The sequence below is a fragment of the Colletes latitarsis genome, chromosome 1, assembly GCF_051014445.1.
Source record: "Colletes latitarsis isolate SP2378_abdomen chromosome 1, iyColLati1, whole genome shotgun sequence".
NCBI lineage: Eukaryota > Metazoa > Arthropoda > Insecta > Hymenoptera > Colletidae > Colletes > Colletes latitarsis.
The window spans coordinates 42,589,599-42,615,747 of record NC_135134.1 but is presented as its reverse complement, the minus strand read 5'-3'; the positions used below and the strand labels follow the sequence as shown (position 1 = coordinate 42,615,747).

Here is a 26,149-nt window from a genome sequence, read left to right as displayed (position 1 = left end):
GACATTCTGTGCACAACTTTTTTGTCCATTCTAGACAAATGGATTTGGCGGAACCTGAACACGTTTGTCTTTCTGTCGCTTACGCCATGGTAGAACGCACATCTCGTCCTTTTAGACCTGGAAATTGCTTTTTCAGTTGTTTCCGCAACTAACAATAGGAACACCAATCATTTCGGTCATCTTACTTCGTAACTGACAAAATAGATTTTTGTTAATACTGCTACTATCACATACTTTACACATTCCTATGTAGCAATTTTCTATCCATACTCGGGACATTGATTGAAGAATTGTTTTCAATTTCTCGTAAACGTAGTTCATTTCGATAGTTTAAATTTCCATACATTACTGTCTTGATTGAATTTTCTTTATACACACTAAACAAAAATCGCCACACATTTTACGAAAGAAATCAGCAATTTGTCTCCGTCGCGTGGTCTAGTAATTATTATTGTTAAAGATTACTTTGAAATTGATATTAATTAATATTCCGAATATTATTATATGTAACAATTAATACCACGTGTTGCAAATACAAAGGAACATAACGAGCAATATTTGAAAATTAAATTTATAATTGGGAATTGTTTAAATACACGTATTCCATGATGGCATTAAAACGAATATACACCTAAAATGTAGGAGTTGATGCAAATGTTAACGTTTTAGTAAAATACACATTCCGAATGAAAGTTTTTAATATCTAAGACGGATCTAGATTTACGAGGAAATCTGCTACAAACTGCATTAATAATTAGAGTCTTTGTTTCGATGAAAAGTGCAGTCAAGGACTATATTCGTGCAAAAAGAAACGTCTTCACCTTGCATTTCCTCCTTCCATAACTCTGTTTTAATATTCCGTTTAATAATTACAAGTCTCAACGTAATTTTAAAAGCACCTTTCAAGGGGGAAAACTTTGATCCATCGTTTCAAACCGCTTCAATTTAAAGAAGATTTATATTCTTCCATACGGAATTACTGTAAAATTTTTCGCCTGAAAATCCGCGCAGCGCATTTTTAATGGACAACCGGGGAAGTTGATATCGTTAATAACAGGAAGAAATCAATTACCATATAAATTAACGGGATAGTCTGTTCTTGAACGAATCCGATGCCACAATCTGCATTTCAATAGACACCGTCTCGAGAATTAATTACGCGGCAGTGTGTACCGTTTAAATATTATTTTCCCGCGTTAGACAACAGGGATAATTTAGAGCATCTTATTACTTGCTCCAGGTGTGCCCAAAGGCAATAAGGATCACGGACAATTCGAGGAGAAGGAGTACTTTTAATTTCCCCTCGACAGAGTACGCGATCGTTTCATATATTTCCTTCCCTGGCTTCCTTTTTTCTTTTTTATAATTAATATACATTACCCTCGGGGGTACGTCGTGGTTATTAATTAAATGTGACCCTAGCCGGAGACAAAGCACGTTACTCGACACTATCTGCCCGTAGAGCTTCCTCGAATCTTCCGCCATCCTCCCTCGTTTCTTTCTCTCTTTCTCGCCCTCCTCCACTGACTCCCCTTATCTCTTTCTATTGTCCCAATTGCTGAAAACTTTCCGCGGAATTATCGTAGCCGGCGTAGAAGTTGTCGATTGCCCCGCCGTTTCCCAAACTAATTCGACGACGAAATACTTTAAGGTTGAAATAAAGCTAGAGGGGCGGACGGGTAATAAGGGTCGCGCGGGCACGTTCCGTGAATGAGTTTCCCTGACACTCGGGAACATTGTAATAAATCGTTTCGCGACCATTATTAGTGCTTCAACTTCTGTGTTGGCGATCCCATCGCTGGCACGCGCGTCTCGTTGCCCCGATTATGATACAATTAATTTCAACGCCACGAGACGCTGCTTCGCGAATTTACTGTACACCCGTTATTTTTAGCGACCTTTGTCGAGACGCGAAAAATACTCCTTGACGTCGAAAGCATGGTCAAATGATTTATTCCACGCATAAGTACTTTATGTTTACTGAGAATTGGTCGAAATTAAGATATTTATTTGACGGTTGATATTAAATTTAAGAAAAAAAATAGACGCCATTGCTTGTGCAACATGGTTTTAACAGTATTTACACAAAATTTCAGGAGATAATGTTCGTGTCAAAAGTGTGGCCAAACGATTTGTTTATTCGACGCATAAGTACTTTATGTTTATTGAGAATTGGTCAAAGTCAAAGTTTATATGGGAGTTGAAATTAAATTTAAAAAAAGAAAATAGAAGTCTTGCTTATGCAAGATCGTTTTAACAATATTTACGCAAAATTTCAGAAGAAAATGTTGGTGTCAAAAGTATGGTCAAATGATTTGTTTATTCAACGTATAAGTACCACATGTTTTCTGAGAATAGGTAAAAATTAAGATATTTATTGGACGATTGATATTAAATTAAAAAAGAAAAATAGACGTCGTTGCTTATGCAAGATCGTTTTAACAATGTTTACACAAAATTTCAGAAAAAATTGTCATGTCAAAAGTATGGTTAAACGACTTGTTTACTCAACGTATAAGTACCTTATGTTTACTGACATTCAATAATAATAAACTATTCGAACATAGCAAAAATGTAGAAATTTTAATTGAAAATCACATTTAAGTAAAAATAATATCGTACTTATGATGTATTCGCATTGAGTGTTAATATTGCTAATGTATTAAAATCATTATTTTAAACTAGTATATTCTCCTGTCAAACATGAATAGCTAAGATTTGATATTTAACTATCAGCAATAAGAGAACTTCTTACGCTCGCCACCAGAGGGCTACGCTCTTGTCTCTCTCACAAGCGCTCGACTAGCCTCCTATTGGTATATATGCACTCCTCGACCGACTATTCAATGTCTTCTCTCCTTTCCTTCACAAAACAAGCTACCACAGTGAATCCAGTTTTAACAAGAACGAGGAAAAATTAACATCCTGGTAATTGTCCGTTACTTGTAAAAGTTAAATCTTACCATTGAAATTCTCAGCACCCGAATTCGCCCCATCGACAGGCTCCCACGTATTCGGACACGCTCAAATTAAGCCACCCTCTCTTCTCGACGAACCGTTTTATTTAAATGGAGTGTAACAAAAGCAACCCCGAAAATCCTTATGAAACCAAGAATCCCAGCGTAATCCGTGCTCACCGTCGACAAGCGGGCTATATAAGATCCATCCCAAAGAATACAGACTCTCCTATACAACCCCTTAAAGATAATTGTCGAGCGTCAAGACCGAGGGCACGCGGAATGGCCTCGCGAGAAGAGTGGAGGATGGTTCTCTCGCAAGTTGGTAGAAAAGTGGAAGTAAAAACGTAATGAAAGCCAAAGAGAACGAGAGGTGGATGTAAGCGGCGGAAGAAAAAAGGAACAGGGGGGGAAGAAAAAGAGTAGAGACTGCCGAAGACGAGTAAGGAAGGATGATAGAGCGAGAGAGTAAAGTCCCTCGTTCTCGAAAATGAGCAGTTCTTGGCCCAGTTAACGCCTATGAGGAGACAAGCGACTAGCTATTATGGAGTGTGTCGCTGGGTTGGTCCTGGCATAGAAGCGAGGTTAGGTGGGTTATTTCGCGGGGTGTCACGCCCAACCCATTAATAACCGTAGCCGCAAGCTCTCGAGGACCCAGGATGTCCCTCTCTATCTCTGCTCGCGGGGTCTCCTTTCGAGCCACGGTTCCATCCACCGTTGGAGCCACCCTTCATCCCCGACCCGTTGATTCTCTCTCACGGTCGCTTCGCTACGCTCTGGCCGACGACGACGACGACCGTGAGGAGTTTGCAAAGCTCTCCTCGCGAGACGCAGTTAACGGAAGCAGCGCACGCAGTCATGTATAATAGACAGAAGGAATCTCCTGAGGGTGCTTGGCAGCTCATTTCGCATACGCCTTTTTTTAGTGGCATCGCTGCTCCTTGTCCCTGCGGTGCAACCAGCTGCCAGGGTACCATCCGACCTAGACGGTCGAGTGTGTCGAGAGAAGCACACGGAGCTCGAGGCATTCAACTTTACTCTCCTATGTTTAGGAGGATTAGCCGGCTCAACGAAGAGGGGAGCAACTTAGGCACTTTGATGAATTCGAATTGGACAGAGGGAATTGTCGCGTAGGACCATCAGGGGGTCTCGATTCCGAAATCTGACAAGGGTTGTACCCAAAGTTAGGTATTATCCGATTATGAGAATTCATAGATTGTAAGTTTATAACGCCAATGGAACGGATTACGATTTATTTTGAGCTCGATTGTTGCGAACTATTTATACAGCAGTGTGCTCTACAAGTAAGATTAAGACTAAATTATATAATAAAATATCCACAAATGCTTTGTTAAGAAGTTATAACAAAAATATGAACTGTGAACCTCGGTTGAGATTCAGGATATTAGAATAAGAAAAAAAATTTATAATAAAATGAAATCAATCTTTCATAAGCATTCGATATTGTAAGTTTCTTTGCAATTTACTGAACATGAGCAATAGCTGAAAATTTTATGTCAACAAGATGTTATCATCGAAGAAAGAATACTTCAGTGCCCAATATAAATGATAGAAACTAAACTCTGATAAAGAAATGTTTAAGTTATCCACAGTATTCTACGTTAAAAATATGTTTTCGTGCCTCAACTAACAGTTACTCTCTTTAAACAAAATTTTAGTAAATTTGTTTGTTTAGTAAACAAAGAAACATCACATTTCATATATTTGTCATAACTTCTTAACAAAGCATTTATGAATTTTTTATTACATGACACTTTAGTAATCTAGAGATCAATCAATGCAAAATCGTTTTTTTCGATATTATTTGTTATTGATATTTATTGGTAATAATCTCTAGCTATAATGAATGTATTGCTTTACGCCGCGATTATTTTAAAAATCTTTAGAATAGCAATAATGACGATGAAAAGTAAAAACGAATATAAATATTTGAAATAATGCAAAAATCTAAGAATGAAGAGAATATTAAAATTAAAATATTGATTTCTTATCGTATCTGAGCTGAAATTTAAAAATGAACTCCCTTTATGCTGAGCGCTTGCACGGTCGCGCAATTTCCGCCTATCTGACTCAGCTTCCGCATGCTGTCAAATGAAGGAATTTTTACTTCTTTTTGTCAAGTTTCATTTTACAAATAAAGTAAATAAAAATTCAACATTTTAATAAAATGGTCCCAAACTTCAGTCTATTTTCAAGGCACTATTATACAGGGTATACATTTGAAAATTTTCAATATAAAAATCTCGAAAACAACACACTCTCGGGAAAAATGTTAAATACACAAGTTACTCTGTTCTAAGGGGGAAATATAACCATTTATTTATTTTTTATTTATTAAATGTTTCGAAGGTTCTTTGAAGGGTAACTTTGTTTTTTTAAATGAATAGTTATATTTTTATTTGTAGATTCCTGTTCTACGAAAACAAAGGACGAACTATTGTACGAAACATTTTTTTATCAAATTTTATCTAACGAGGATATTTAATAAAATAAAAAATTTATTTACTTATAAAACTTCTTTGTTTTTTGTACTACTGAATAAGAACAAACTCGTGTTATAAGAGAGTTGAATATAGTACCAGCCCTGACTGCACGTACGTGTTTTGCAATCAAGGTTTAAAGTCAGCTTATAAATGCAGGTTTATAATAATTTTAATGTAAACGAATGTTTTTCTCTTACCTTAATATAATTACGAACAATTCATTGCGTAATAATTATTGAAAGCAACTTTAATACTTCTCAATTATAAACGTTATCGTTTGTTTTTTTATTGGAATATGTCAGTCAAGTTTATAGAATTCAATTGTACAGATTTATATTTAATCACTTTTTTCTCTTTCTTTGTAAATAAATCTTCGTTTGAGTGCGACTGACACTTCTGACAGATTTAACAGTTTTCCTGGTCCCATGACAGTGTAAACCAGCCGTCCATAAATTCCCTGTCAGCGACGTAAAAATATTGAATAAATCGTTTGTACTGATAGAGGGTAAAAAGGTACGTGAATCCTCAATACTATGAAAATTAACTGTCTAGGTACACGCAAACATTAATTTGATTCTTCTTTAATTGTTCTTTCAATAACGTGTCTAATGTACCTTGTTCTATTTCGTACGAATCGATTGTTTTTTTCTGCAAAACAAATTTATTTACTAAATCGAAAATTCTTTGTAACGAGTATCTTATCTAATTCTAATTTTTACGTATCACGTAAAAACTATCTTCGTAACATATTCCAATTTTAAAACACGAAAATAGTGATTTGCACGATTTTTAGTTGATTTAACTATAACTGATGGTGTTCTTATTGTACGAAAAGGAAGATCGTTGCATAAGTATCTTGTGAATATTCATATACACGTTTCAGTATTAAAATATTTACATATCTATATGTAATATTAATCAATGAAAAAGGTGGAACTATAATATTATCTAGTTCAATATGGAAACGGAAACATAAATTTAGATCCGACGAGAGTGCAAAGCCGTTAATATATCCAATCGAATACGGTAAATACTGAAATAACGTTTCAAACGTAATATTCCGGTTTCTACGCTTAAAAAGTAACTCGATGGCATTTGAATTGCCCTTATACCAACAGTTTAACATTTTGTAGTGATATAAAGAAAGTACAAACACAGAAAATAAATTTCAATCAACATATATTTCGTAATTGTTATCGAAATATATTATTCTTCGTGTCATTGTAAATAGTGATTATGTTCAGTTTCATTGTTCCTGAACACCAGATCGAAGTTTCTATAATTAAATAGACGATTCATCAAACAATCCTTTGTTCCTCGGTGCCATAATATCGAACGTTCGAAACTCAAAATAATCCTCTTTCGCTTATAAACAATCGACCCAACGAGAGCGTTTTGATTCGTGTATTAATAAGGAACTGGAACAGAGACTTAGTTTGGAGAAGCATAATCAATCCATTTATGAATAATGCGTTTGCATAAAATATCATCGGCTGATGCAGAAAATATTTGCATTATGCCGCTAATAATTGGTAATTAACAATTAACCGTTATACGCTTCTGGACTGTATTTGATCCTATACTTATCTATTCATAAATAGAAATCTATTCGCGTCATCCTGCACAAAATGGGTACAGTTATTATTAGTTATTATTTATACAGTAAATAGGATGAACAACGATATATGATAAAATTGCAAAATGAATTTGTTCAACAACGTGATTGAAACATCAAAAGTGCATCAATTAAAGAATATTGTTAGCCTATTTTTACCTTGTACCGTAATAATACTAATAAGTGAAACACAAATGTTCGCTAGTTCAATTTAATGGATTTTTTTGACATTTTTGAAACCGGATTTATAACAGTTCATCCAGTAAAATTTTCATTTTTAGTACATTTACAAATTAACTCGTTACGTATCATCACGATATTTTCGTTATTTTATGTAACAAAAAATTATGGAAAAAAGTATTGCTTACACAACTGGTATGGTTTTGAAATAAACATAGTATTGTAACAAAATTTTCTTGTAGGTATGGAATAGAGGGGATTTAAAGGTCTCTGTATTCGTAAAATTCTTTGATTATTTTTAATTTGACAAGCATACTTGGTATTATTACCACTGTTATTTATTCAAAATCAGGGCTTCACGACTCTGGAATAAGTTAATGTGATTTTCAGTTCATTATATTAAAATAAAACGTAGCAATGAATTTTTGATACGAAGATTTCTTATTAAAGTGGAAAAGTAACAATAACGAAATACAGTATAGTTCCTAAGTTGGACCAATAGAATACTCGGCGCAAAATTTTATAAAAATTTAATCGGAAAGTACTTCGTGTAAGAACAATTCGTATTTCTATTACAACTTCTTTACGAAACATTTATGAACTCGTCTTTATGTAACGTTTCATCCTTATTTCTCCTGGAAAATATTGATTCGATCGTAAAATCCTTACTCTTCTCGTCCCTCGTCGAGACTAGACTCCCTCCAAAACATTTACGAGGCCCAATCACGGAAACGAAGTCTTAGGTACTTTTCCCGAGCGAGTAATGATATTCGTCGCAATTAATGTCGCCAGCGGCGCAACGGAATGAGGATACAGCCAATTCCAGATCATTATTTTCGCATTAAATTCAACGTCGGGCCGTTTCCTCTTGCCCGGCGTGTCGTCGGGAAGCAAAACGAGCGGAAACCGCGCGACACAGACGACGCAGCCGGAATTCTTATTGCCAGTAGAAGAATCCGCGGGGATTTCCTCGTCGCGATTGCAAATAAAATTTCTGGTCCCGCGGAGCAACGCGATAGTTTCGCAAGTTGATTCGCGCGACGGGCGAATCATCGTCTTTATTAAGGGGCGACCTCTTTATTAACGTCCCGCGCGGCGGCGAATTTAATTCCCAGCAATTTGTAATATTGACTGTGCAAATTATTTTCCGGGTGTGACGAGGCGCCCTCGCTGGCTCAACAAGTTCAAGTGCCACTTCTGGGACCGCCGGGGGCGCTCCACTTTATCCAATATACAAGATTTTCCACCGGTCTTCCTTTTAATGGCCATGTTTTAATTGCATTTATTATAAATCCCCCGCACTTGCGTTCTCGTTGTCGCGGCGCGAATCTGTTAACGCGTTTACCCGCCACGCTGAATCGTTGCGTGTGTCTCACCGTTGTTTGACCGTCGCACGCGTGTTTAACGCTAAACTTGCCCAGGGACGGTAAAATGACCGCTTTTTAAATTTGATTTAGAATTTTTAACGTAGAATGATATTTTAATGTCATTTCATTTTACGAATTTTCTTACATAGTATACGTACGATGAATTTTTTCATTATTTACTTCTGTTCTTATTGTTTGTCTTGCGAATATTTGAATATTGTAAATATTAAAAATATATACCAAATATGAAAGGAAAGAATCTTCAGTTTCAGTATTAAAACTAGTCAAAATTTTACACACATGCAGTTCCGAAACTACTAGTGCTCTATACATAATTGAGCCATCGTTAGAGGCGGTAAAGCCTCCCCTTTAAAATGGTTTTTGGTTTTTGGCGATCCGACTTTCTGTTTTCGAGATATCGCAATTTATGTAAAAGGTAATTTTCTTAATTCGACCACGATCTCGCTCGGCGCCTTAGAAAGGCCTATATTAACGCGTATTAAAAATAGTAAAACTTTAGATGCGTGCAGTTCCGAAACTATTAGCATTTTATTAATAATTGAACCACTATTGGCGGCGGTGAACCTTCCTCTTTAAAGTGGTTTTTGAATTTTGTCGATCCGACTTCCCGTTTTGGAGATATCGCAATTTATGTAAAAGGTAATTTTTCTTAATTCGACTATCGCTGTCTCCGTCTGACGCGTCGCGCCGGACCTCTTTGTCTCGTACGTGACTCGTGACCATCGTGGCCCAGTGACCTACTTTCGATGTGCGCGCGCGGTCAACGGCCTTGACAAGGCCGTAGTAAACAAACGCTTCGGACCCTTCTACTTCCGGAACTAGCCACCGCATCGACTTAAAACTAAAATCGCTATATCTCCGGAACTAATTGAGCTATCGACTCGTACAAACGCTCGTTTTAAAGGGCATTTCATCCCCTATCCAATGACTATACCAACTACTATATTTTATGCTGTCTTTTATGTTTATTTCGAAGTTTACTTTAACTATGCACCCAAAGAAAATAAATCTTTGAACACTTATATCTACTCTATAAAGCATTTTCGAACATAAGTTTATATAAACTTTCTTCGTCTATTTGACCTCAGTAACTCGTAGTATAAGTTTGGTCCCAACTTGTTTGACACTCTGCATAATTCTAATTGTTTCATCAACGAAGAGAATATATTGGAGAAGAGGAAACGTATTATAATGTGCTTCTATATGTATACAGTGCTATGAATGATCGTAAACTCAAACTTTCTTTCTATAATATTTCGAATAGTAAGAATATTTGTATATAAGTGACTTCCTGTTTCTGTTCGGCTGGGTTATCTGCTGAATGTTACAAAACATATAAGACTGAATATTTGTCAACTCGCTTACTGTTTGTAGCCCGCGCCATAATTTCGTGCTATTTATTTGGTAGGATAGTATTGGTAAAAATATCTTAAAGTGTATTTTGTCAAAAATTATGAGAAACCCTACAGGAATGTTTAGGATACAAAAAGAGTTCAAATTTGTGTTACGTACAGGGATTTATAATCTTCTGAGTTGTTTCGTGAATTTGAAACGTACGCGTAATGAACGTGCTGTTTTTTTTTAAATTTATTTGAGGACTGAACAATTGGTTTGGGATAGAGTAATTTGGGAGCAAATGGATTTTCGAGTCAAGTGGTTACTCGTTCACGCGTGTCTCTGTCAATACACTCGCAATCGACCGTTTCGCGAATACTATTATTTTCATAGTCCTACTACACTAATAAAATGTATTACAGGCATGTTTGTTTTCCGATTCATAATGGAGATCTTATCACGTGGAAAAATTTCGACAAAATTGCAAAAACACGACGGTTAAATAAATAACGAAGAATGTGGAAAACAGTATAGATGAAGTATAAACATGGCGAGAATAACAACGCTTTATTTGCAATCGTAATAAATATCAGAGAAAATATTTTTAATTACGCATTCTGTTCAGTTCGCCGAGATCTATTTAGAATTTGATTGGCTCGATATTAAAACAGATTATTTGGTAATAAAGAGAAATAAAATAGGGACAAATAAAGACTCTGAAACAACGCCTCTGTTCGTTCTCATTTTGTACATTCGTCCTTTGTTTTCGCGTTCGTTTATCGTCATGCGTTTGCAGACATCTCTGTTTGTTTAATACAATATATCTTACAGCAATATGACTAAAATTGTAGATTATAAGGATGCTCCGAGTGTAGAACGAGGTTACGGGATTCATTAATTCAGCAACACGCCAGGTAAACTCAACGAGTTTATTTATGAAAATATATCCAAAAGGTGCGATGCAGGTATACAGTACGCGATACGTGGCGGATAAAAGTACGCGGCTCGAATATACTATAAGCTGCGGACTACGCATGGCTGACGAGGCTATGTTAGGCCAATTGTGTGGCGAGGGACTTCAACCAGGGCTTTGGCGATCCTATATACGAAGTCTAGAATATACCCCAGCTATTTTGTATGTACGTACTCTCGGTACAAACTGACTTTTGCTACGCCCTATCGCGTACAGTGGAACTCCATTTATTGGAACGAAATTTTCGTCAATGCTCAATTTACGTGAATATCTTTTACGAACGAAAGTATAAACAAAATATATTTATCCTTTGCTGTCGTCGTCGATATACGTCAAATAGCGAAAATTCTGATAACGAATTAATTCCCAAACACATTGATGCACCCCATTCTTTAACCCCTTGACGTACGATTTAATTCAAAATAATTTTTGAAACGTGCACTATTTAATTTTGTTTAAATTTGTTCGTTAGAGAATAGATTTGTTTTACGAGTACCTCGTGAGTGTAAAAACGTGTTAATTTTAACATATAAGACTTGATGACCAGTAAGTAGCCTCATGATTGTGTAAACTTGTAAATAGAGTTATTAAACAATCGACAGTACAACCTGGAAACACATAAAATTAATATTCAGTGTTTAGAAGCTTTCGAGGAATTTTTCATTTGACAAAAATCAGCGTGACGTTGGAATGAATAAGAAATAACTTTTCCATCAATTTTTGAAAATTTAGACGTTATTATCCAACCGTGAACGTATCTTGACATAGTTGGTTGTTCCTTGAAAATACTGAAGAAAGAAAATAGGAGAAGTTTATAATTATTCCAGGCACTGTATATTGTAATATTTGTTTCTGAATATTCCTTAACGGCTATTGAAGAACGAGAAGAGATTTCAAATCTTTCGAGCTGTAATTGCGACTGACAGATGCACAATGGAAACAGCTATACCCCTCACCCTGCTTATGCCATCTTGTTATAATGCGACTACTCGAGAGCTGTACAAACAAGTTCACCGTAATATTAATAACCGTAAGAAGGGCCTTCGTAATAACGATCTACAACTCGCGAAGAGGTTTGTACGAACTTGAAATGCGGTCGGAGAGTATCTACAGTTAAGAACTCGTTAACAAATATAAATGTTGAGCGATGAACAGCGCCCGAGCAATTGTCTTAGTGGTACTTGAAATGTATCTCTGATTGTAAAATGCAGACGTGGAACGCGAGGATTGGTTTAAAAATATCTCGTGCTCGGGGAAAAGATCACTGTATTTAACTAGATAAAAATATAGGATCGCTCCTTTAGATGATTCTAACTAGTAATTTCATATTAAGAAATAATATGAACGTACATCACAATCTATAGCAAGCCAGAAACGATTGAAGAATCATGGAGATAATTGCAAATATAGTTATTCGGGATATTTTTATATTTATAAATACTTATAATACATAATTATCACTGATAATGTCGAGTCTCAAAGAATATAAAGTGAAATCACTCGTTAACTATTAGGTTTAGGGCTAATATGAATCAACACTTTTTTACTCAGAATTCGATATTATTCCATATTGTGGTATAAAAAATATAGTATTCCATTTAGAAAAACAATGTTGACCTTCAAATCTACGAAACACCTTCACCTATCAAAAAAAACAATTCACTATATAATGTATCCCTTCAAACCATGCAACTTTCTTATGCAAAATTTTTTTGAGCAACGCATACTTTGGATGTTATAGAGGTGCACATATTGCGTGAACGTTCTGTGTAATTCTAACGACAGTTCCCGGCGCTCGCCGGTAGAGGGCTACGCCCAACCTTTCTCTCTCGCAAGTACTCGATCGACCATTCAATGTCTCACTTCCTCCACATAGTTTTATAAATTTCTGATTTATAAACGGACTCGAATTGATTTCCAAGAGTGTGCGAGTGTACCTCGCATGCTACGACTTGCAAATACAGTCTAAGTGTAAGTAAAACTACCGTTTCCATTAACTTCGCGATCGAGCGTCCAAACTAATCTAATCGTTCTGTTCGATTTCATCGCGGTGTCATCGAGACCCTTTCGTTTTAATTGGCGAATCTGATTCCATAAGAAACTTCCATTTCCGGGATGCAATCGCGGAACGGACAACTCTGAATCGATTCTCTCCTATGGCAGTTAGGAAAATAGGTTCGATTCCTTTCCGGACGAACGGAGACGTCCTCTCGATGCCTTATTTCACTGGAACTCGGGGGAACCAATTAACGAGGCGAAGATCCGGGGTTAAATCGTTGAAAATCGGCTTCCGCCAGCGTCGGGGGTGCGGTAAACAAAGTTGTAAATTTTTCCAACGCGGGCAGCGTTTAATTGAATATTGAAAACTGGCCGCCTTTAAGTGTGTCGCGTGAAATACTTCATCCACCAAGTTCGAATAGAGCCCCGAGGTTCTCTGAAGCCTTCTGGCGATCGAATTTCTGGGAAGTTCGAATAACAGGCACTTCGCCCGGGCGATCGAATTAAGATTAGTTTATAATTATTCTCGCCAAGTTATCCCTCGTTTGACCTCTTCGGGAACGTTGTACATTCTAATGTAGACGATATTCGTTAATCGTTTTACTATATAATGGCAAATCAAAGTGGAATTTAATTGAAATGAAGTATTCGAACGTTTGCAATGAAAATAGCTACCGAATAGAATAAATTATTTAAACTCAAATTTTCTAAGTGGTATTTTAATTGAAGGAATTGAGAGTATAAGATTTGAGAACGAACAAGTAAAATTAGAAAACAATTCGATTACGTGCATATGCTTTTCTCGGAAATCAAGAATTTGAACGCATGAATTATTTATTATATGACTGAATTGACTTAGTTATTGTACTTATTTAAAAATTATATGTACTTCGAGCTTGTTTTAAATTATTTCTTATACTATCTTCTATTAAACCGTTCAAAGTAACTTCACGTCACAAATTCATGAAAATAGAAGACGAATTTCTTTATCAGGGTTTTAAGTACTGTGCACGTAATGACTGAAGAAAGATATAATTAAGAGGATCTGTTGTTCATTAATTATCTAAAGGTAAAGGTAAAGGTATTATATTTAATACCCTTTCCAACCTTAGTAACTTCTTTGCTTTTTAATAGTCCAGAAATATAGTTCTATAATTGTTTTAAATAATACGCTTACGAATATCACGATAATCTTCTTTGCTGCGTAGAGGAAACACTGTTTAGGCAATTTTATGGTAATTCTTTTCTTCCGACATTACCTTAGAAAATCATTGTTACATTATACCGCGAGATGCATTCTAATGATATTCACGTGCTCCGAAAAGTAATCTTACGAGCGAAATTACTTAATAGTAGTTTACTGGTAGAATACGAAATATAAATTCACGAACAGAATATACAAAATTTCGGTTTAAATTTGAAATTCACGATTCGCATTCAACGTTCTCGAATAAATTCTCGAAAATATTGAGATCCCGGTCGGTACTCGAGTTTCGTTCGAAAACTCGGGATTATCTTGTCCCAGATTTCGCGGACCCTGGATTTTTGAGACGTTTTAAACGGAACGATCCGTTTAAAATTCTAGTTCTTTGTTACAAATTTAAAAGTATTAATTGTCAACTGTCTCGACTCTCCAAGAAATTGAGACAAGATTGATCGTTTAATTAAACTTTATACCAGTTCAGTTAATCACTAACAATTTTCGAATTACAAGAATAATAAAATGGGTCACATGCTATGAGAAAGTAGATCCTACGATACCGTTTATTTAAATCGAGATAGTGAAGCTAATATTTGTTTATTCTATTTCATATACCATGACCCGATGAGTATTAAAAAGGGGTAAAATAGACTCATGGCGACGAAATGCCGGCAATCGAAATTAATTTCAGACTATAACCGGTTTATAGGTCATTGAATTGACCATTAACCCACGTACCTCGATCGTGTAGACAATAACGGAACACGATACGATAATAGTTTTCTCCATATGGTAGTCTGACTGCAATTTCATAATTCCGAATACCTGTCGATAGACGCGTAACAATACTGGCTATTATTGATAAAACGAATGAACACGTACGACCTTCTATTAACGAAAGTATAATTAAAATTAATTTATTGCTCATTTACTCAAGCGTTTGTTTGTTCGATTTCAATGATGCTCGACATTTTTACGCCGTCGTTATTCCTTTCTATGTTTATCTTCGAAATTCAGCGCATGCCAATTCGCTTGTCCCGATTTCCCCACGAAACGTGACGACACTTTTGCCCGTGATTTCCAAGAGGTTTTCAAACGAGATTTCGCGCCAAGTTGGCCCCGATATTTGACGTTAATTTCACTCCCGTCGCCTTACATTTAATTATATAGGAACATTGAATTAAGAGCACTTAAGTCGGGAGAGGAAGATTACGGATTAGCGAAAAATCAAGAACCGTACATTAATCCGGCCTAAGTCCGGGCTACGCGATATTTTTTCATCCCTTTCTCTGCGCCCTTCATCGTTTCCGAGTCTTCTCCTCCTCTGCTCTACTCTTCTATCATTTCCTTAATTGCTGATCTGTGCTCGATTCTCTCGACCACAGTTCTATCCTTTTTCTTTTAATACTAATGGTAGCTTTTCTCAAGATTTTTTGATTTTTTTCATCTTTCCTAAAATAATATAATATGGTATAATTGATAGATATCCGCGCGTAAATAGTTCAATGTGTCAAAGTCGATGTGTTTTGAAATTATTTAGAAAATCGATATTTGAAACTGTGGTAAGATAAACTAAAGAAAACTGTACATTGGTTATTGATTATAAATTAAAAGCATATTAAAAAATGTTAAATGCTAATTATAAATTTGTTCTTGCGAACTTCAGAAAATTAACAAGAACAAGTACTTTACAATAAAAGTATAAAAAATGGTTAAATATTGCCAGTTAATATTGAACTAGAAACAAAACACAATCAACATGATTAATCCTGAAGATGTAATTAGCCTTTCGTCAACTCACTTTTCGTCGTAGTTAAAATTTAAACTTAGTCTTGCTTGGATGCATTTTATTATATATTAAATTGCAATTATATTGCTGGAAAATTTTGGTACAAACCAAAACACGAAAACATAGTAATTGGTCACTGAGGGCGTAAACTAAAATTGTAATCCGACGTTCTCGCCCGGGACGACTGCCCTCCTCGGGGAAATAACTAACCGTGCAGAATGCAAATCTTTTTGCATATCAACGAAATAAATTGGAAAGGATGAAATAGAAAATTATACAGTGCTTCATAGAAAAGATCTAATTCACTCGATCCATCTCATAACTTCTACAACCAAGTTCACGACGGTACCAAAATTAGAAGAGAAAGAATCGTAATGAAGGACGTGCCTTAATTTAATTTAATCCTCGAAAAGTCAGAACCACCTTATTGCACAGCATGTAACAAATTTCTAACAGCCAAACATCTCTTAATACGAATGCAGAAAATTTGAACAAGTCAGAATAAGTTGCAACGTAAAACTAGAAACAACCCTCGCTTGTAAGTACCATATAGAAAATACAAAATATTACGAAGAGGAATGAAATATTCAATCGTTTGACGAAATATTACATTTGCAAATTGACGACTTATTCCCCTGTAATTCGCTGAACGCTTCAATTTCGTAACTCCCCTCGCATAGAAAATGAAATTTTGATTATAATTTTACATATGGGTCGTGGTCTGGGGTTTAACACCCGAACGAATTTGTTTCACGCGCGGAAAGGTACATCAAACGATGATATTAATTACATGCAACCGAAGAGGCAGTTTCGAATTCCGGCGAGCAAGTATTTCAGGTAGAACGATCAATTCGGAGCATGGCTTTATTAAATAATATAAATCAGATACAAAACGTTTGATCGTATTCTTCGTTTTAGTACGGGACCGTAAGTTCTGAATAATGTTGTTCTTATCGTACTTTATATGGGAGCAATCCCATTGACAACGAAAACGATTCCGTCTTGCCGCATCAAGCTTATGCTCGAGACTCTATGGAATATTCCCCAGCGTTCAGATAGAAGTTTCACGGGACATTGCGTTCTACGGTAGATTTGACGATAAGAACGTGAAACAATACCTGTGCCTACGATTTTCAGGAAAGGCGACGCGGTAATAAATTTCTGTTACTAACAAAAACGTTATTACAGCGAAATATCTCTGCAATTTTTAATTTAGGAGACGAATGAATCTGAAGAGAATATTGTAAATTGGAAAAATTCAAATATTTGGTCAAAGTTTAGTTATATTATAGTTAAAGTAATATCTCATTAAAAAATTATAATTTTTACAATAATTATATTTATACGCGGTTGTTATAAAGTTGGACCAATTCTCTTTCAATATATTATCTGTTAAAGGTGTAAAAGTAAAGAAATTTGAATATGAATCCACTATTTTAAAATATATAGTTATCTAAACTAATTAGATAGATACGTTGTAACAGAAGAAACAAAGTCTATTATGCAATTCTTAATTCGTGTCCGTTTCTCGAATAAATCGTTGCGATTGAAGCGGGGAGGAAAAGCGCTTATACGAGCGATATTCGAAATAGAATCTATTTAAAAGTTCCAGGGCTGAAAGCGTCGAATTTAAGCGACCGCTTTAAAAGTTCCGGAAACTGCCAACCTACGTAAGTGGGTTTAATTTCGAAATAACGTTTCAGGATACTAGCCATTTTTAGCGGACAGTACGTGCTCGAAATAGTGTATCGAAACTTCGAATGTCTCTGCACGACAAAGGCTCCCAATTGGCTGCGAGTGAAACTACACGCGATTGAAAATTCAAAACTTATGAAAAATATTTTAGGTTCGAATTCAACCGGGAATGCAAGTAGAACTAGTCAAATTCATTAGCTAAAATGGAACATTCTGTTTAATAGTAAGCAATATTTACTCGGAACATTTTTACATATCTCGCGTTGTTCAGTTAACGTGTGAAATGCTCCTTATTGTGAGAATTTTGAAGCTAAAACGGTGGACAGAAAGACCAATATGTTGTAGGCCAAAAGTAATTGAATATTAATGTGTTTTGATTTCAGGTACTTGAAATCAAACCAAGACAAAACTCATTCATTCAAACTAAGTCAAGTAATTGGTTATCTAAGTAGCTTGAATACTTGATCAAACTAAGACAAAATTGCAATTGAATTTTCTCATATTTCATCAAGTATTCAAGCTACTTAGGTAAACAAATACTTGATTTGTTTTGAATAAATGTGTTTTATTTTAGTTTGATTTCAAGTACTTGATCTTCAATTGAATTTTCTCAAGTTTGATCAAGTATTCAAGCTACTTGGATGATCAGTTACTTGACTTAGTTTGAAAAAATGAGTTTTGTGTTAATTTGATTTCGAATGCTTGATCAAACTTGAGAAAATTCAATTGAATTTCAAGTACTTGATATTACAATACTTGACTTAGTTTGAGAAAATGAGTTTTGATTTCAAGTATTTGAAATTAAACCAAGATAAAACGCAATTGAATTTTCTGAAATTTGATTAAGTATTCAAGCTACTTAGATAATCAAATACTTGATTTATTTAAAAAAATGAGTTTTGTTTTAGTCTGATTTGAAGTACTTGATCTTCAATTGAATTTTCTCAAGTTTAATCAAGTATTCAAGCTACTTAGATAATCAGATACTTGAATTAGTTTGAGAAAAAGAATTTTGTCTTGGTTTGAATTTCAAGTATTCTAAAGAAATGAGTTTTGTCTAGGTTCGAATTTCAAGTAAACTCAAGGAGCACTACATTATAAAGAACAATTAAAACTATTCAATAGCAATAATGAATTACTCGCCTTGTTGTTCCAGGTGAAAATCCAGCAGCCATGCAACACGGGGGTAGCGGCGACTTGAGATCAGTCTTCGTCCTCATCGTCATCGCGACACTCTCGTCGCTTTCGAGGTGACCGTGATGACTCGATTGTTCCGTGGGCCTGCAGTTCGAATGGTGCTAACTTTCTTCATCCTCGTGGCCGAACCGATCGCGGGCAGATCACGAAAGAACCTAGACGATCGGCTAGACGGGGCCCATTTATCGCGCGGCGAACTTTTCAACGATCGAGCGTCGCCCCCCTTACACGAAACCGACGTTTTCACCGAAAACAGAGAACTTACCAGGAAACAAGAACCCATTCCACGACGGGTTACGGGAAACGGGGCGAAATTGGCGACACGTTTTCCCCTTTCCAGACGGAAACGAATGGGACAGAAAAAGAGGCTTTTCCACGTTGGAATCCCTGTCCATCGACGGAACGTCATCGACACGCGTCTTTCCCTCCCTTCTTTTTTCCGTACCTTCCTTTCCAAAGCACGTCGAAGCAGACTGGAGCATGAAATTCCTCTAAGACGAACAACGAAGTTTCCCCTCTATAGAGACCACTCGCGGGTCGTGTTTACAAGCGCGATCCCGTAGACGCGCGTTCAAAGCTCGGGATCCACATTTTGCCTCGCGCAAACTGCCCGTACGCCGCGAGAAGTTTCCACGTAACGTCGAACAGGAGGAGGGCAACGGGGCTATTCCCCGTTGTTGTTTATTCGGTCGAATTGTTGGGTAACGCGCCCGTCAGTCAGGCACCGAACGAAACACACGAAATATCGTGTTCGACGTCCATCGAACGCGCCGCGGATAAATTTGCAAAGGAGAGGGATCCCCCCAACGAGCAACGCCGCAACCGAACTTCCTTTCGAACAGATTAACATATCAATCGATTTCTGTGAACAGAAATCGCGGATTTTCCTGTTCGTTTTTACCCCGGGGTCGAGGAGCACTTTTCAGGTGGAGCGCCATCGAGAAAAAGAAAGCTTTCGTCGCGGTTGTTGATGTAATTGAGGCGCGTTCGGTCGAACAGGGAACTTCTCCTTTGAAGCGACCATCGATTCCAACCACCGAATACAAGTATTGTTTGCCCGTATCGAGCAGGCTTCGAGCCGGAAATCGCGACTAGAAACGAAGTTAACGAAAGTTATTCGTCACTCGATTTTCGTTGGAACCGGTAGGACGTTCCGATTTAATCCTCGTTAAAGAGTATCGAGCCGGAAAATGTATCCGATAATAACTTCAAGTACGAAGCAATGGAAACATTGAAACGTTTCCTCTGGATCGGACAGGAATAATTTGTCCTCGAGAATTTTCGTAAGAGAAACAAGAACCAAATTCGGACGATTCAACGAAACTTTACCGATTTCTAATAATGTCTAGTTTCGAATCTATCTATACGAGACTTCCAGGAGATGGTCATCAAGGAATTTACCGAAGCACGAATGCCAGATTAATAGACTTCGATATTGATCAACGGATGGAATAACCAATTTCGAGATTAGTATTAGGTTCATTGGGATGTTTTGCCGTCTAAATGGAAACGATCCTCGGTCTGTGAAGCCGGTGTCGCATTAAGGTACGTTTCGTGCATGATTTGCTGCCACTCATGCTGTACTCTGAACGCACCAGTCGGGCAAATTTTATTCGCAATTGAGAAATAGAAATTTTAGATCGATTCGTGAATCGATTTAAATTAGAATCTATTTACGAATTTTATGAAAGCTAGTTTACGAGCGGTTCTAACATTTTTATTTGTTATTCGAGAGTAAAGTTCGCCCACCTCTGGTGTATTTTCCATGAAATTCTCCTACGTGTCACGTGACATGAATCGATGTTGACTCGAAACTCGTTTTTTCCTGTAATCATTGTCGAGATTTACGAAACAGCTGGGCTTAAATCTTTTTAAAAATGTGGACGTTTGTTAAATGTATCTCCATAAAAATGCAATTGCTCCCACTCGTATTTGTACACTACAATGCTAATTCGTTAAAAATGAAAAATAGTTTGCTTTTGACAAATTTAGCCGTTATTTTTTAAATTGATACGAGTCCCTTTTTTCATATGTTGAGATATTCAAAGATTTGTGTTTGAATAAAATAAAAGTAAACCTTGTTCGTTAGAGGTTCTCGCCTGATCACCGAAGTTAAACAATGTTGGGCGGGATCAGTATTTGGATTGGGTGACCCCTTGGGAACACCGCATATCGTTGTATTATTATTGTATACTGTTCCTATTATACTTCTCTATCGATTCTGTAATTGGGCACTTGCTCGTTAATATTGGAAACGAAACAAAACAAAACTATTTGGTAAATAGAAATGACACAGTATAATAATCGAGTTTGGTAATTGGGAATTATTTCGTAAATAGAAATAACACAGTATAATGAACAAATTTGATAAAAATAAATGAAAAGAATTCATAAGAAACTCGTTTCTTTTCACTTATAGTGAATCGCCATTATAGTGTACGAATACGAGTGGGAGTAACCGTATATTATGTCATCTATTTATATTTGCTGATTTAGCAACGCGTTTTGTATGAAAAATGGAACCGTATCTCGTGCGACACTGGCTTAAAATATAAGTCTGACAACAGTATTGCAACTTCAGTATCGATGATCTTCGCGACAAAATAATAGAACATTCCTGGAATTTTCATGTTTCTCAAATATCAATGATGCACGTAAAGAAGTAACTGACATTGTTTGTATTGTTTTCCTGTAATTATTAATTCCACATATTATAAAAGAAGACATATTTTGATCGATCTATAGACAAAATTTATGTACGCATTATTGGTTTAGAAAAACACGAAAAATTTTAGTGTCCTATCATTTTGTAGCGCAGTAAATTTAACAGGCTTTTCTAAGCGATTTACTGGGTTGATTATTATTATTATTATTATTAATTGAACGATACCTCATATCAATGTTGTTAAATAGTGGAAACAGTAGTAAATTAGTCATTGCTACTCGATCAACATTTTGCTGCAATAAGGATACACAATCCTAAAAAAATATATTTAATTCCAAATCATGTCTAAAATCATACGTTACTTTTAGTACTGAAGAATATCCCCTGTTAAATATTGCAGCTATTTGCATAATTTTAGGGGTACAATGTAAATGTTTTAAGACAAGCATCCATACATATGAATTAAAACTTTATCATTTTGTGTATCGAATCCAATATTGTTTTAATAATTTATTCGTGGTTCAGTCTTCATAAATAGGCAAAAATCGAGAAACTACAAGACATTAAATTTTGCAACTGTGTAGCATTTTATTAATTCACGACTCAGCCAATTTTTCGAATTTTTCTCCATTTTAATTCCGATAATCTCTAAATCAGATCCCCTCGAAGGACCAAATTAATCGAATAACGTGGTCGACACGATAAAATTTCTCACAATATTGGTAGAGAACATCGAACGATCCGCGATACATTTACATTCGCGTTAGAAAAGGAAACAGCATTACTCGATATCGTCGCTAAGCGTGGACAACGAAGGCGTTGGATGCACGCTGTTGCAAACTTGGAACGTCGAATAATGGCCGTGCACGGGTCACACGAAAATTATCACCCGATATAAAGTACTCGTTTCTGCATTGCCGGGAGCAGTCAGCCGTGCAGACAATGACCTCACATAAAATATCGAATCACTTCCTGGCCCCTGTGTTTATTGCGCGCCTGTATGCAAATTTGCTTTCACTTCGCGCCGTCGCTACAAATTTGGCACTTTGATTACCAGACCGTTGGCAGGGACAATCATTTTTCCATTGGACACCGCGACTTTGCCAAATGCGTCTGCATAAACGCCGGATACACGCGATCGGTCTGTCCAATTCACGTCCAGCTACCCTATGACGTACAATCGTGGGTGTTAATCGGTTTTTCTGCCGCGAGTGGATTTGATTTTTTTTTTTCTCTCCTCTCTCTTTTCCCTCTTTTTTTTTTTTGCCCATTCAACGGAAAAGGATAACGCGAATCACACCGATATCACGGCCCATCGACCTAATCGGGATACGTTGATGAATTTCCGCGGCGATCGTGAATCTGGAAAGAACTTTCACGTTGACCCAGGAACGGATTTTTGCGAGCGACGATCGTTTTTGATTAATCGCCGACTAGCAACGTTTTATTTACCCCGCTCGATTTCTATTTGCGACGCTCTATTTGCTGGACGTTTAATGTCCCGTCGACTGGCGACCATAGTCGCTATAGCGATAATAATAAACCGGTTTTTTGTAGGCAATTTGCGATTGTAGGCGTTGTAATATTTGTATCGACGATTTGCTAGTTTTTTTGAGCAATTCAGATTTCACTTTTTGTTTCTTTTTCGTAGGGAAGCAAAATTAGTTTGAGTGAGAGTTCTCGAAGATCCTCTAATAAATTATTCATCAGAATATTTGACCCAAGAAACGAATAGTTTTCGCTTTTGAAGCTTAAATTTAGTTTCAGTTTAAATATCTCAGAAAATGCATTAGTTGTTTCTGAGTTAATGGAATGCCTACATTTTCTGTTCAAAACTTTTAATTAAGTATTTGGTAATGGATCTTTTCTTTGAATATTTGAAATTAACGTATTATGTACATATTATATTTCTAAACTTGAATACCATTTGTTTCAAAATAAGTTTGAGTGGCAGCTATCGAGGATCCCCTAATAAATTATTATTTTGGGCAAATTTTACCATAACTTGAAATAATGTGGATTCTGATACGATATATCGAAACAGTTGTCATCGAGCTCTAAAATACGATGTCTGCACTTTTTCATTTATTTTGCCAATTAATTTTTGACTTGGCAAAAAGATTTGCAAAATTCTTGAAGTTACTTAACGTTGGTTTGCCAATCAGTGAAATGGGTATCAAATTAAAATTATCATTCAATGGCTTTTGATTACAATTAACAATTTATTTCCGTGTAATTTGCTAGTAGAGTTGAATCAATTTACAATTTGATTACAAGAATTCTTCTTTTCAAAAAAATGGAAAATTCTTTGGACAATTGAAGAGGAAACAAGCTACCCGCGCGACTGTTCTTTTCAGTTTGATATAATAGCCATTCATTGTGTCGAACGTTTTGCGAATAAAAAGGACCGATCGAGCAGCCCAAACAACGAGACAAATATTTTTTAATTTTTCGTTGTACTCGTGTTTGCTAAAACTTTTGCTCGCGCAAATTGTTTCGATCGAACAATGAAATTGAAATAACAAACGGATGCTGCTACTGAAAAATTACAGTCTGCGTTTTGGATTACATAACGTGGCCCTTTGCTTGTTGAATTTCCATCGAAGCTTCAATCAACCAACCGAGCACAAATAGCTCTGGGAAATGAACAAAGGACGCTACTACCACAACACGATTCTTCAAGTATAATAAAAAAATGTATTCAATGCTAGGTAGTGGCAAAGGCCTGTCTAAAATTGATTGGGAGGACAAAACATAGCATCAACGCATGATAAAATAAAAACTCCTATGATAAAAAGCTATTTGAGAATTTGGTGAATTAAAGGGAGCAAATAATAATTGAGATTAGGTTTTAAAACCTGCATATTATTCGATTGTATGTCTTTAAGTAATGCAGAGATAATGAAGATTAACAATTACTTGACAAAAATTGGTATCAAAATAAATGTTAATACAGTTGTTGGTCAGAGTTCTCTAAAAATCTTCTTAAAAAACAAAATAGGATTTTACCTACGGTGATCAGCCATTCTTTATTTCAAAGGACAATCCTTTTTTTCGAGTAACTGCCCTTTGGATTTATTTAGTTCTATAAAACTCGGTTTTGTACTTTTTTTTTAAATAATTGGCCCGTTTTGTCCTATTTTACACTCAGGGCAGAACAGAATAAAGTTACTAGGTCGTAGTTTGGAAAATTTTACTAAAAAGTTACACGTATAATTATGAAATCTCATTTATACCATTAAAATAATTCAAATTAGATCCGTTATCATTACTTGTTGCTTAGAATCTGTCTAATTCAAATCTAATCCAATATAAAATTATCGAATTAAATGGTCTGCAATCTATGAAATTGTATCGCTAGAGAGAATTGGAGATGTTATATAAAAGCTAACTAATCCTGGATTTGTTCTTTATTTTTCTTTGGGCAATATGGTCACCATACCATTCATTCTAAATTTGGAAGATATCTACGCGTGTACAAAATTTTATCGAAATATATTGATTTGTTTTCGAGCTGTGGCGAAACAAATATTCGGCCAAATGGACAGATAGATAAACAAGTATTCTGACAATATATTTTTTTTGTTTTTGCACGACTAAACTAACTCAAACATATCGAAAACTCGGATGAAAAATAAAATTACAAACATCGCCTACCTTTAGCGATCTATTTATACGCAGAAACCTCGCTTGGGGCGATGTACATAAAACTATATTTTTGAATCTTCTTTCGCTCGATTTAAAATTTTTTTATATATTTATTTATTAATATTTTCTCGGCGGTAACCTAAATAATCAAGTCGATGTTAATTATTTCGTTATACAAGTGCATATTCAACGTTTATCGAATCTAATGTACAGGAAATTATAAATCTTTCTATTAAAAAATTTCATTATTAAATCCGTTCCATTGTTCAACATCACGTAATCAACGCTATCGATCAACTACAATGCGTTAAAACGCTTTCATATCCAAAAAATCACACTCGTGTCTCACTCTGTATTCTCATCGTCATTTTATTCGCTAAATAACCCTTTGCACTTCGAATTATTTTTCAATTTTGTCGCCAATAATTTCATATTTAAACTGGTAATTTAAAAATATAAAAAAGAAGTGCAAAGGGTCAATCCTTTACAATTTCTTTCATGATGTCGTCTCTTTTAATTTATTTAAATCATTTATATATGCATATACTTGTAATCTGTAAGATTCGAGGAAAGAAGTCCAGTCAAGTTAACATTCGCGATATTTTTTAAAAATTACAGCGAATCGAAGAAACGTTAATATTACTTTGAACTTAGTGTTTTGGAGCTAACACTAGAACTACCAACAATTACGAAGTATTTATTTGCATCAAAGGAATTAAGACGACAGATACTCGAAGAAATTATAATTCAATGGAAATAAATGTCTGTCAGTTCTCCTATAGAAAACAATGGTAAATTTGTAACAATTTTTATTAGAAATTATGAAAATGGCTCATTTGACCAGCTTCCATTAATAATCCATGTTGTTTCGCAAAGATCAGTGGGAAGTGCAGGTCGATTTAGCGGACGTGATTGAATTTTCCGCGTAAGTATCGATCGTGGAATGGAAATCGACGACAGATTCGATTCAGAACAGTTAAACGGGTCGTGACAATGACGAAGGG

The 26,149-nt window shown here is 35.8% G+C and overlaps 1 protein-coding gene across 1 annotated transcript in view; it reads left to right on the top strand.

Annotated features, from left to right (window-relative positions):
• LOC143351614 (zwei Ig domain protein zig-8) overlaps nucleotides 1–19,870 on the top strand; it is a 490,804-nt gene extending 470,934 nt beyond the window's left edge. The window contains exon 9 of the mRNA XM_076783363.1: nucleotides 18,792–19,870. Coding sequence (XP_076639478.1) covers nucleotides 18,792–18,889 — 98 coding nt within the window. The 3' untranslated portion in view covers nucleotides 18,890–19,870. The remainder of the gene's footprint in view (nucleotides 1–18,791) is intronic.
• Nucleotides 19,871–26,149: the final 6,279 nt, after the last annotated feature.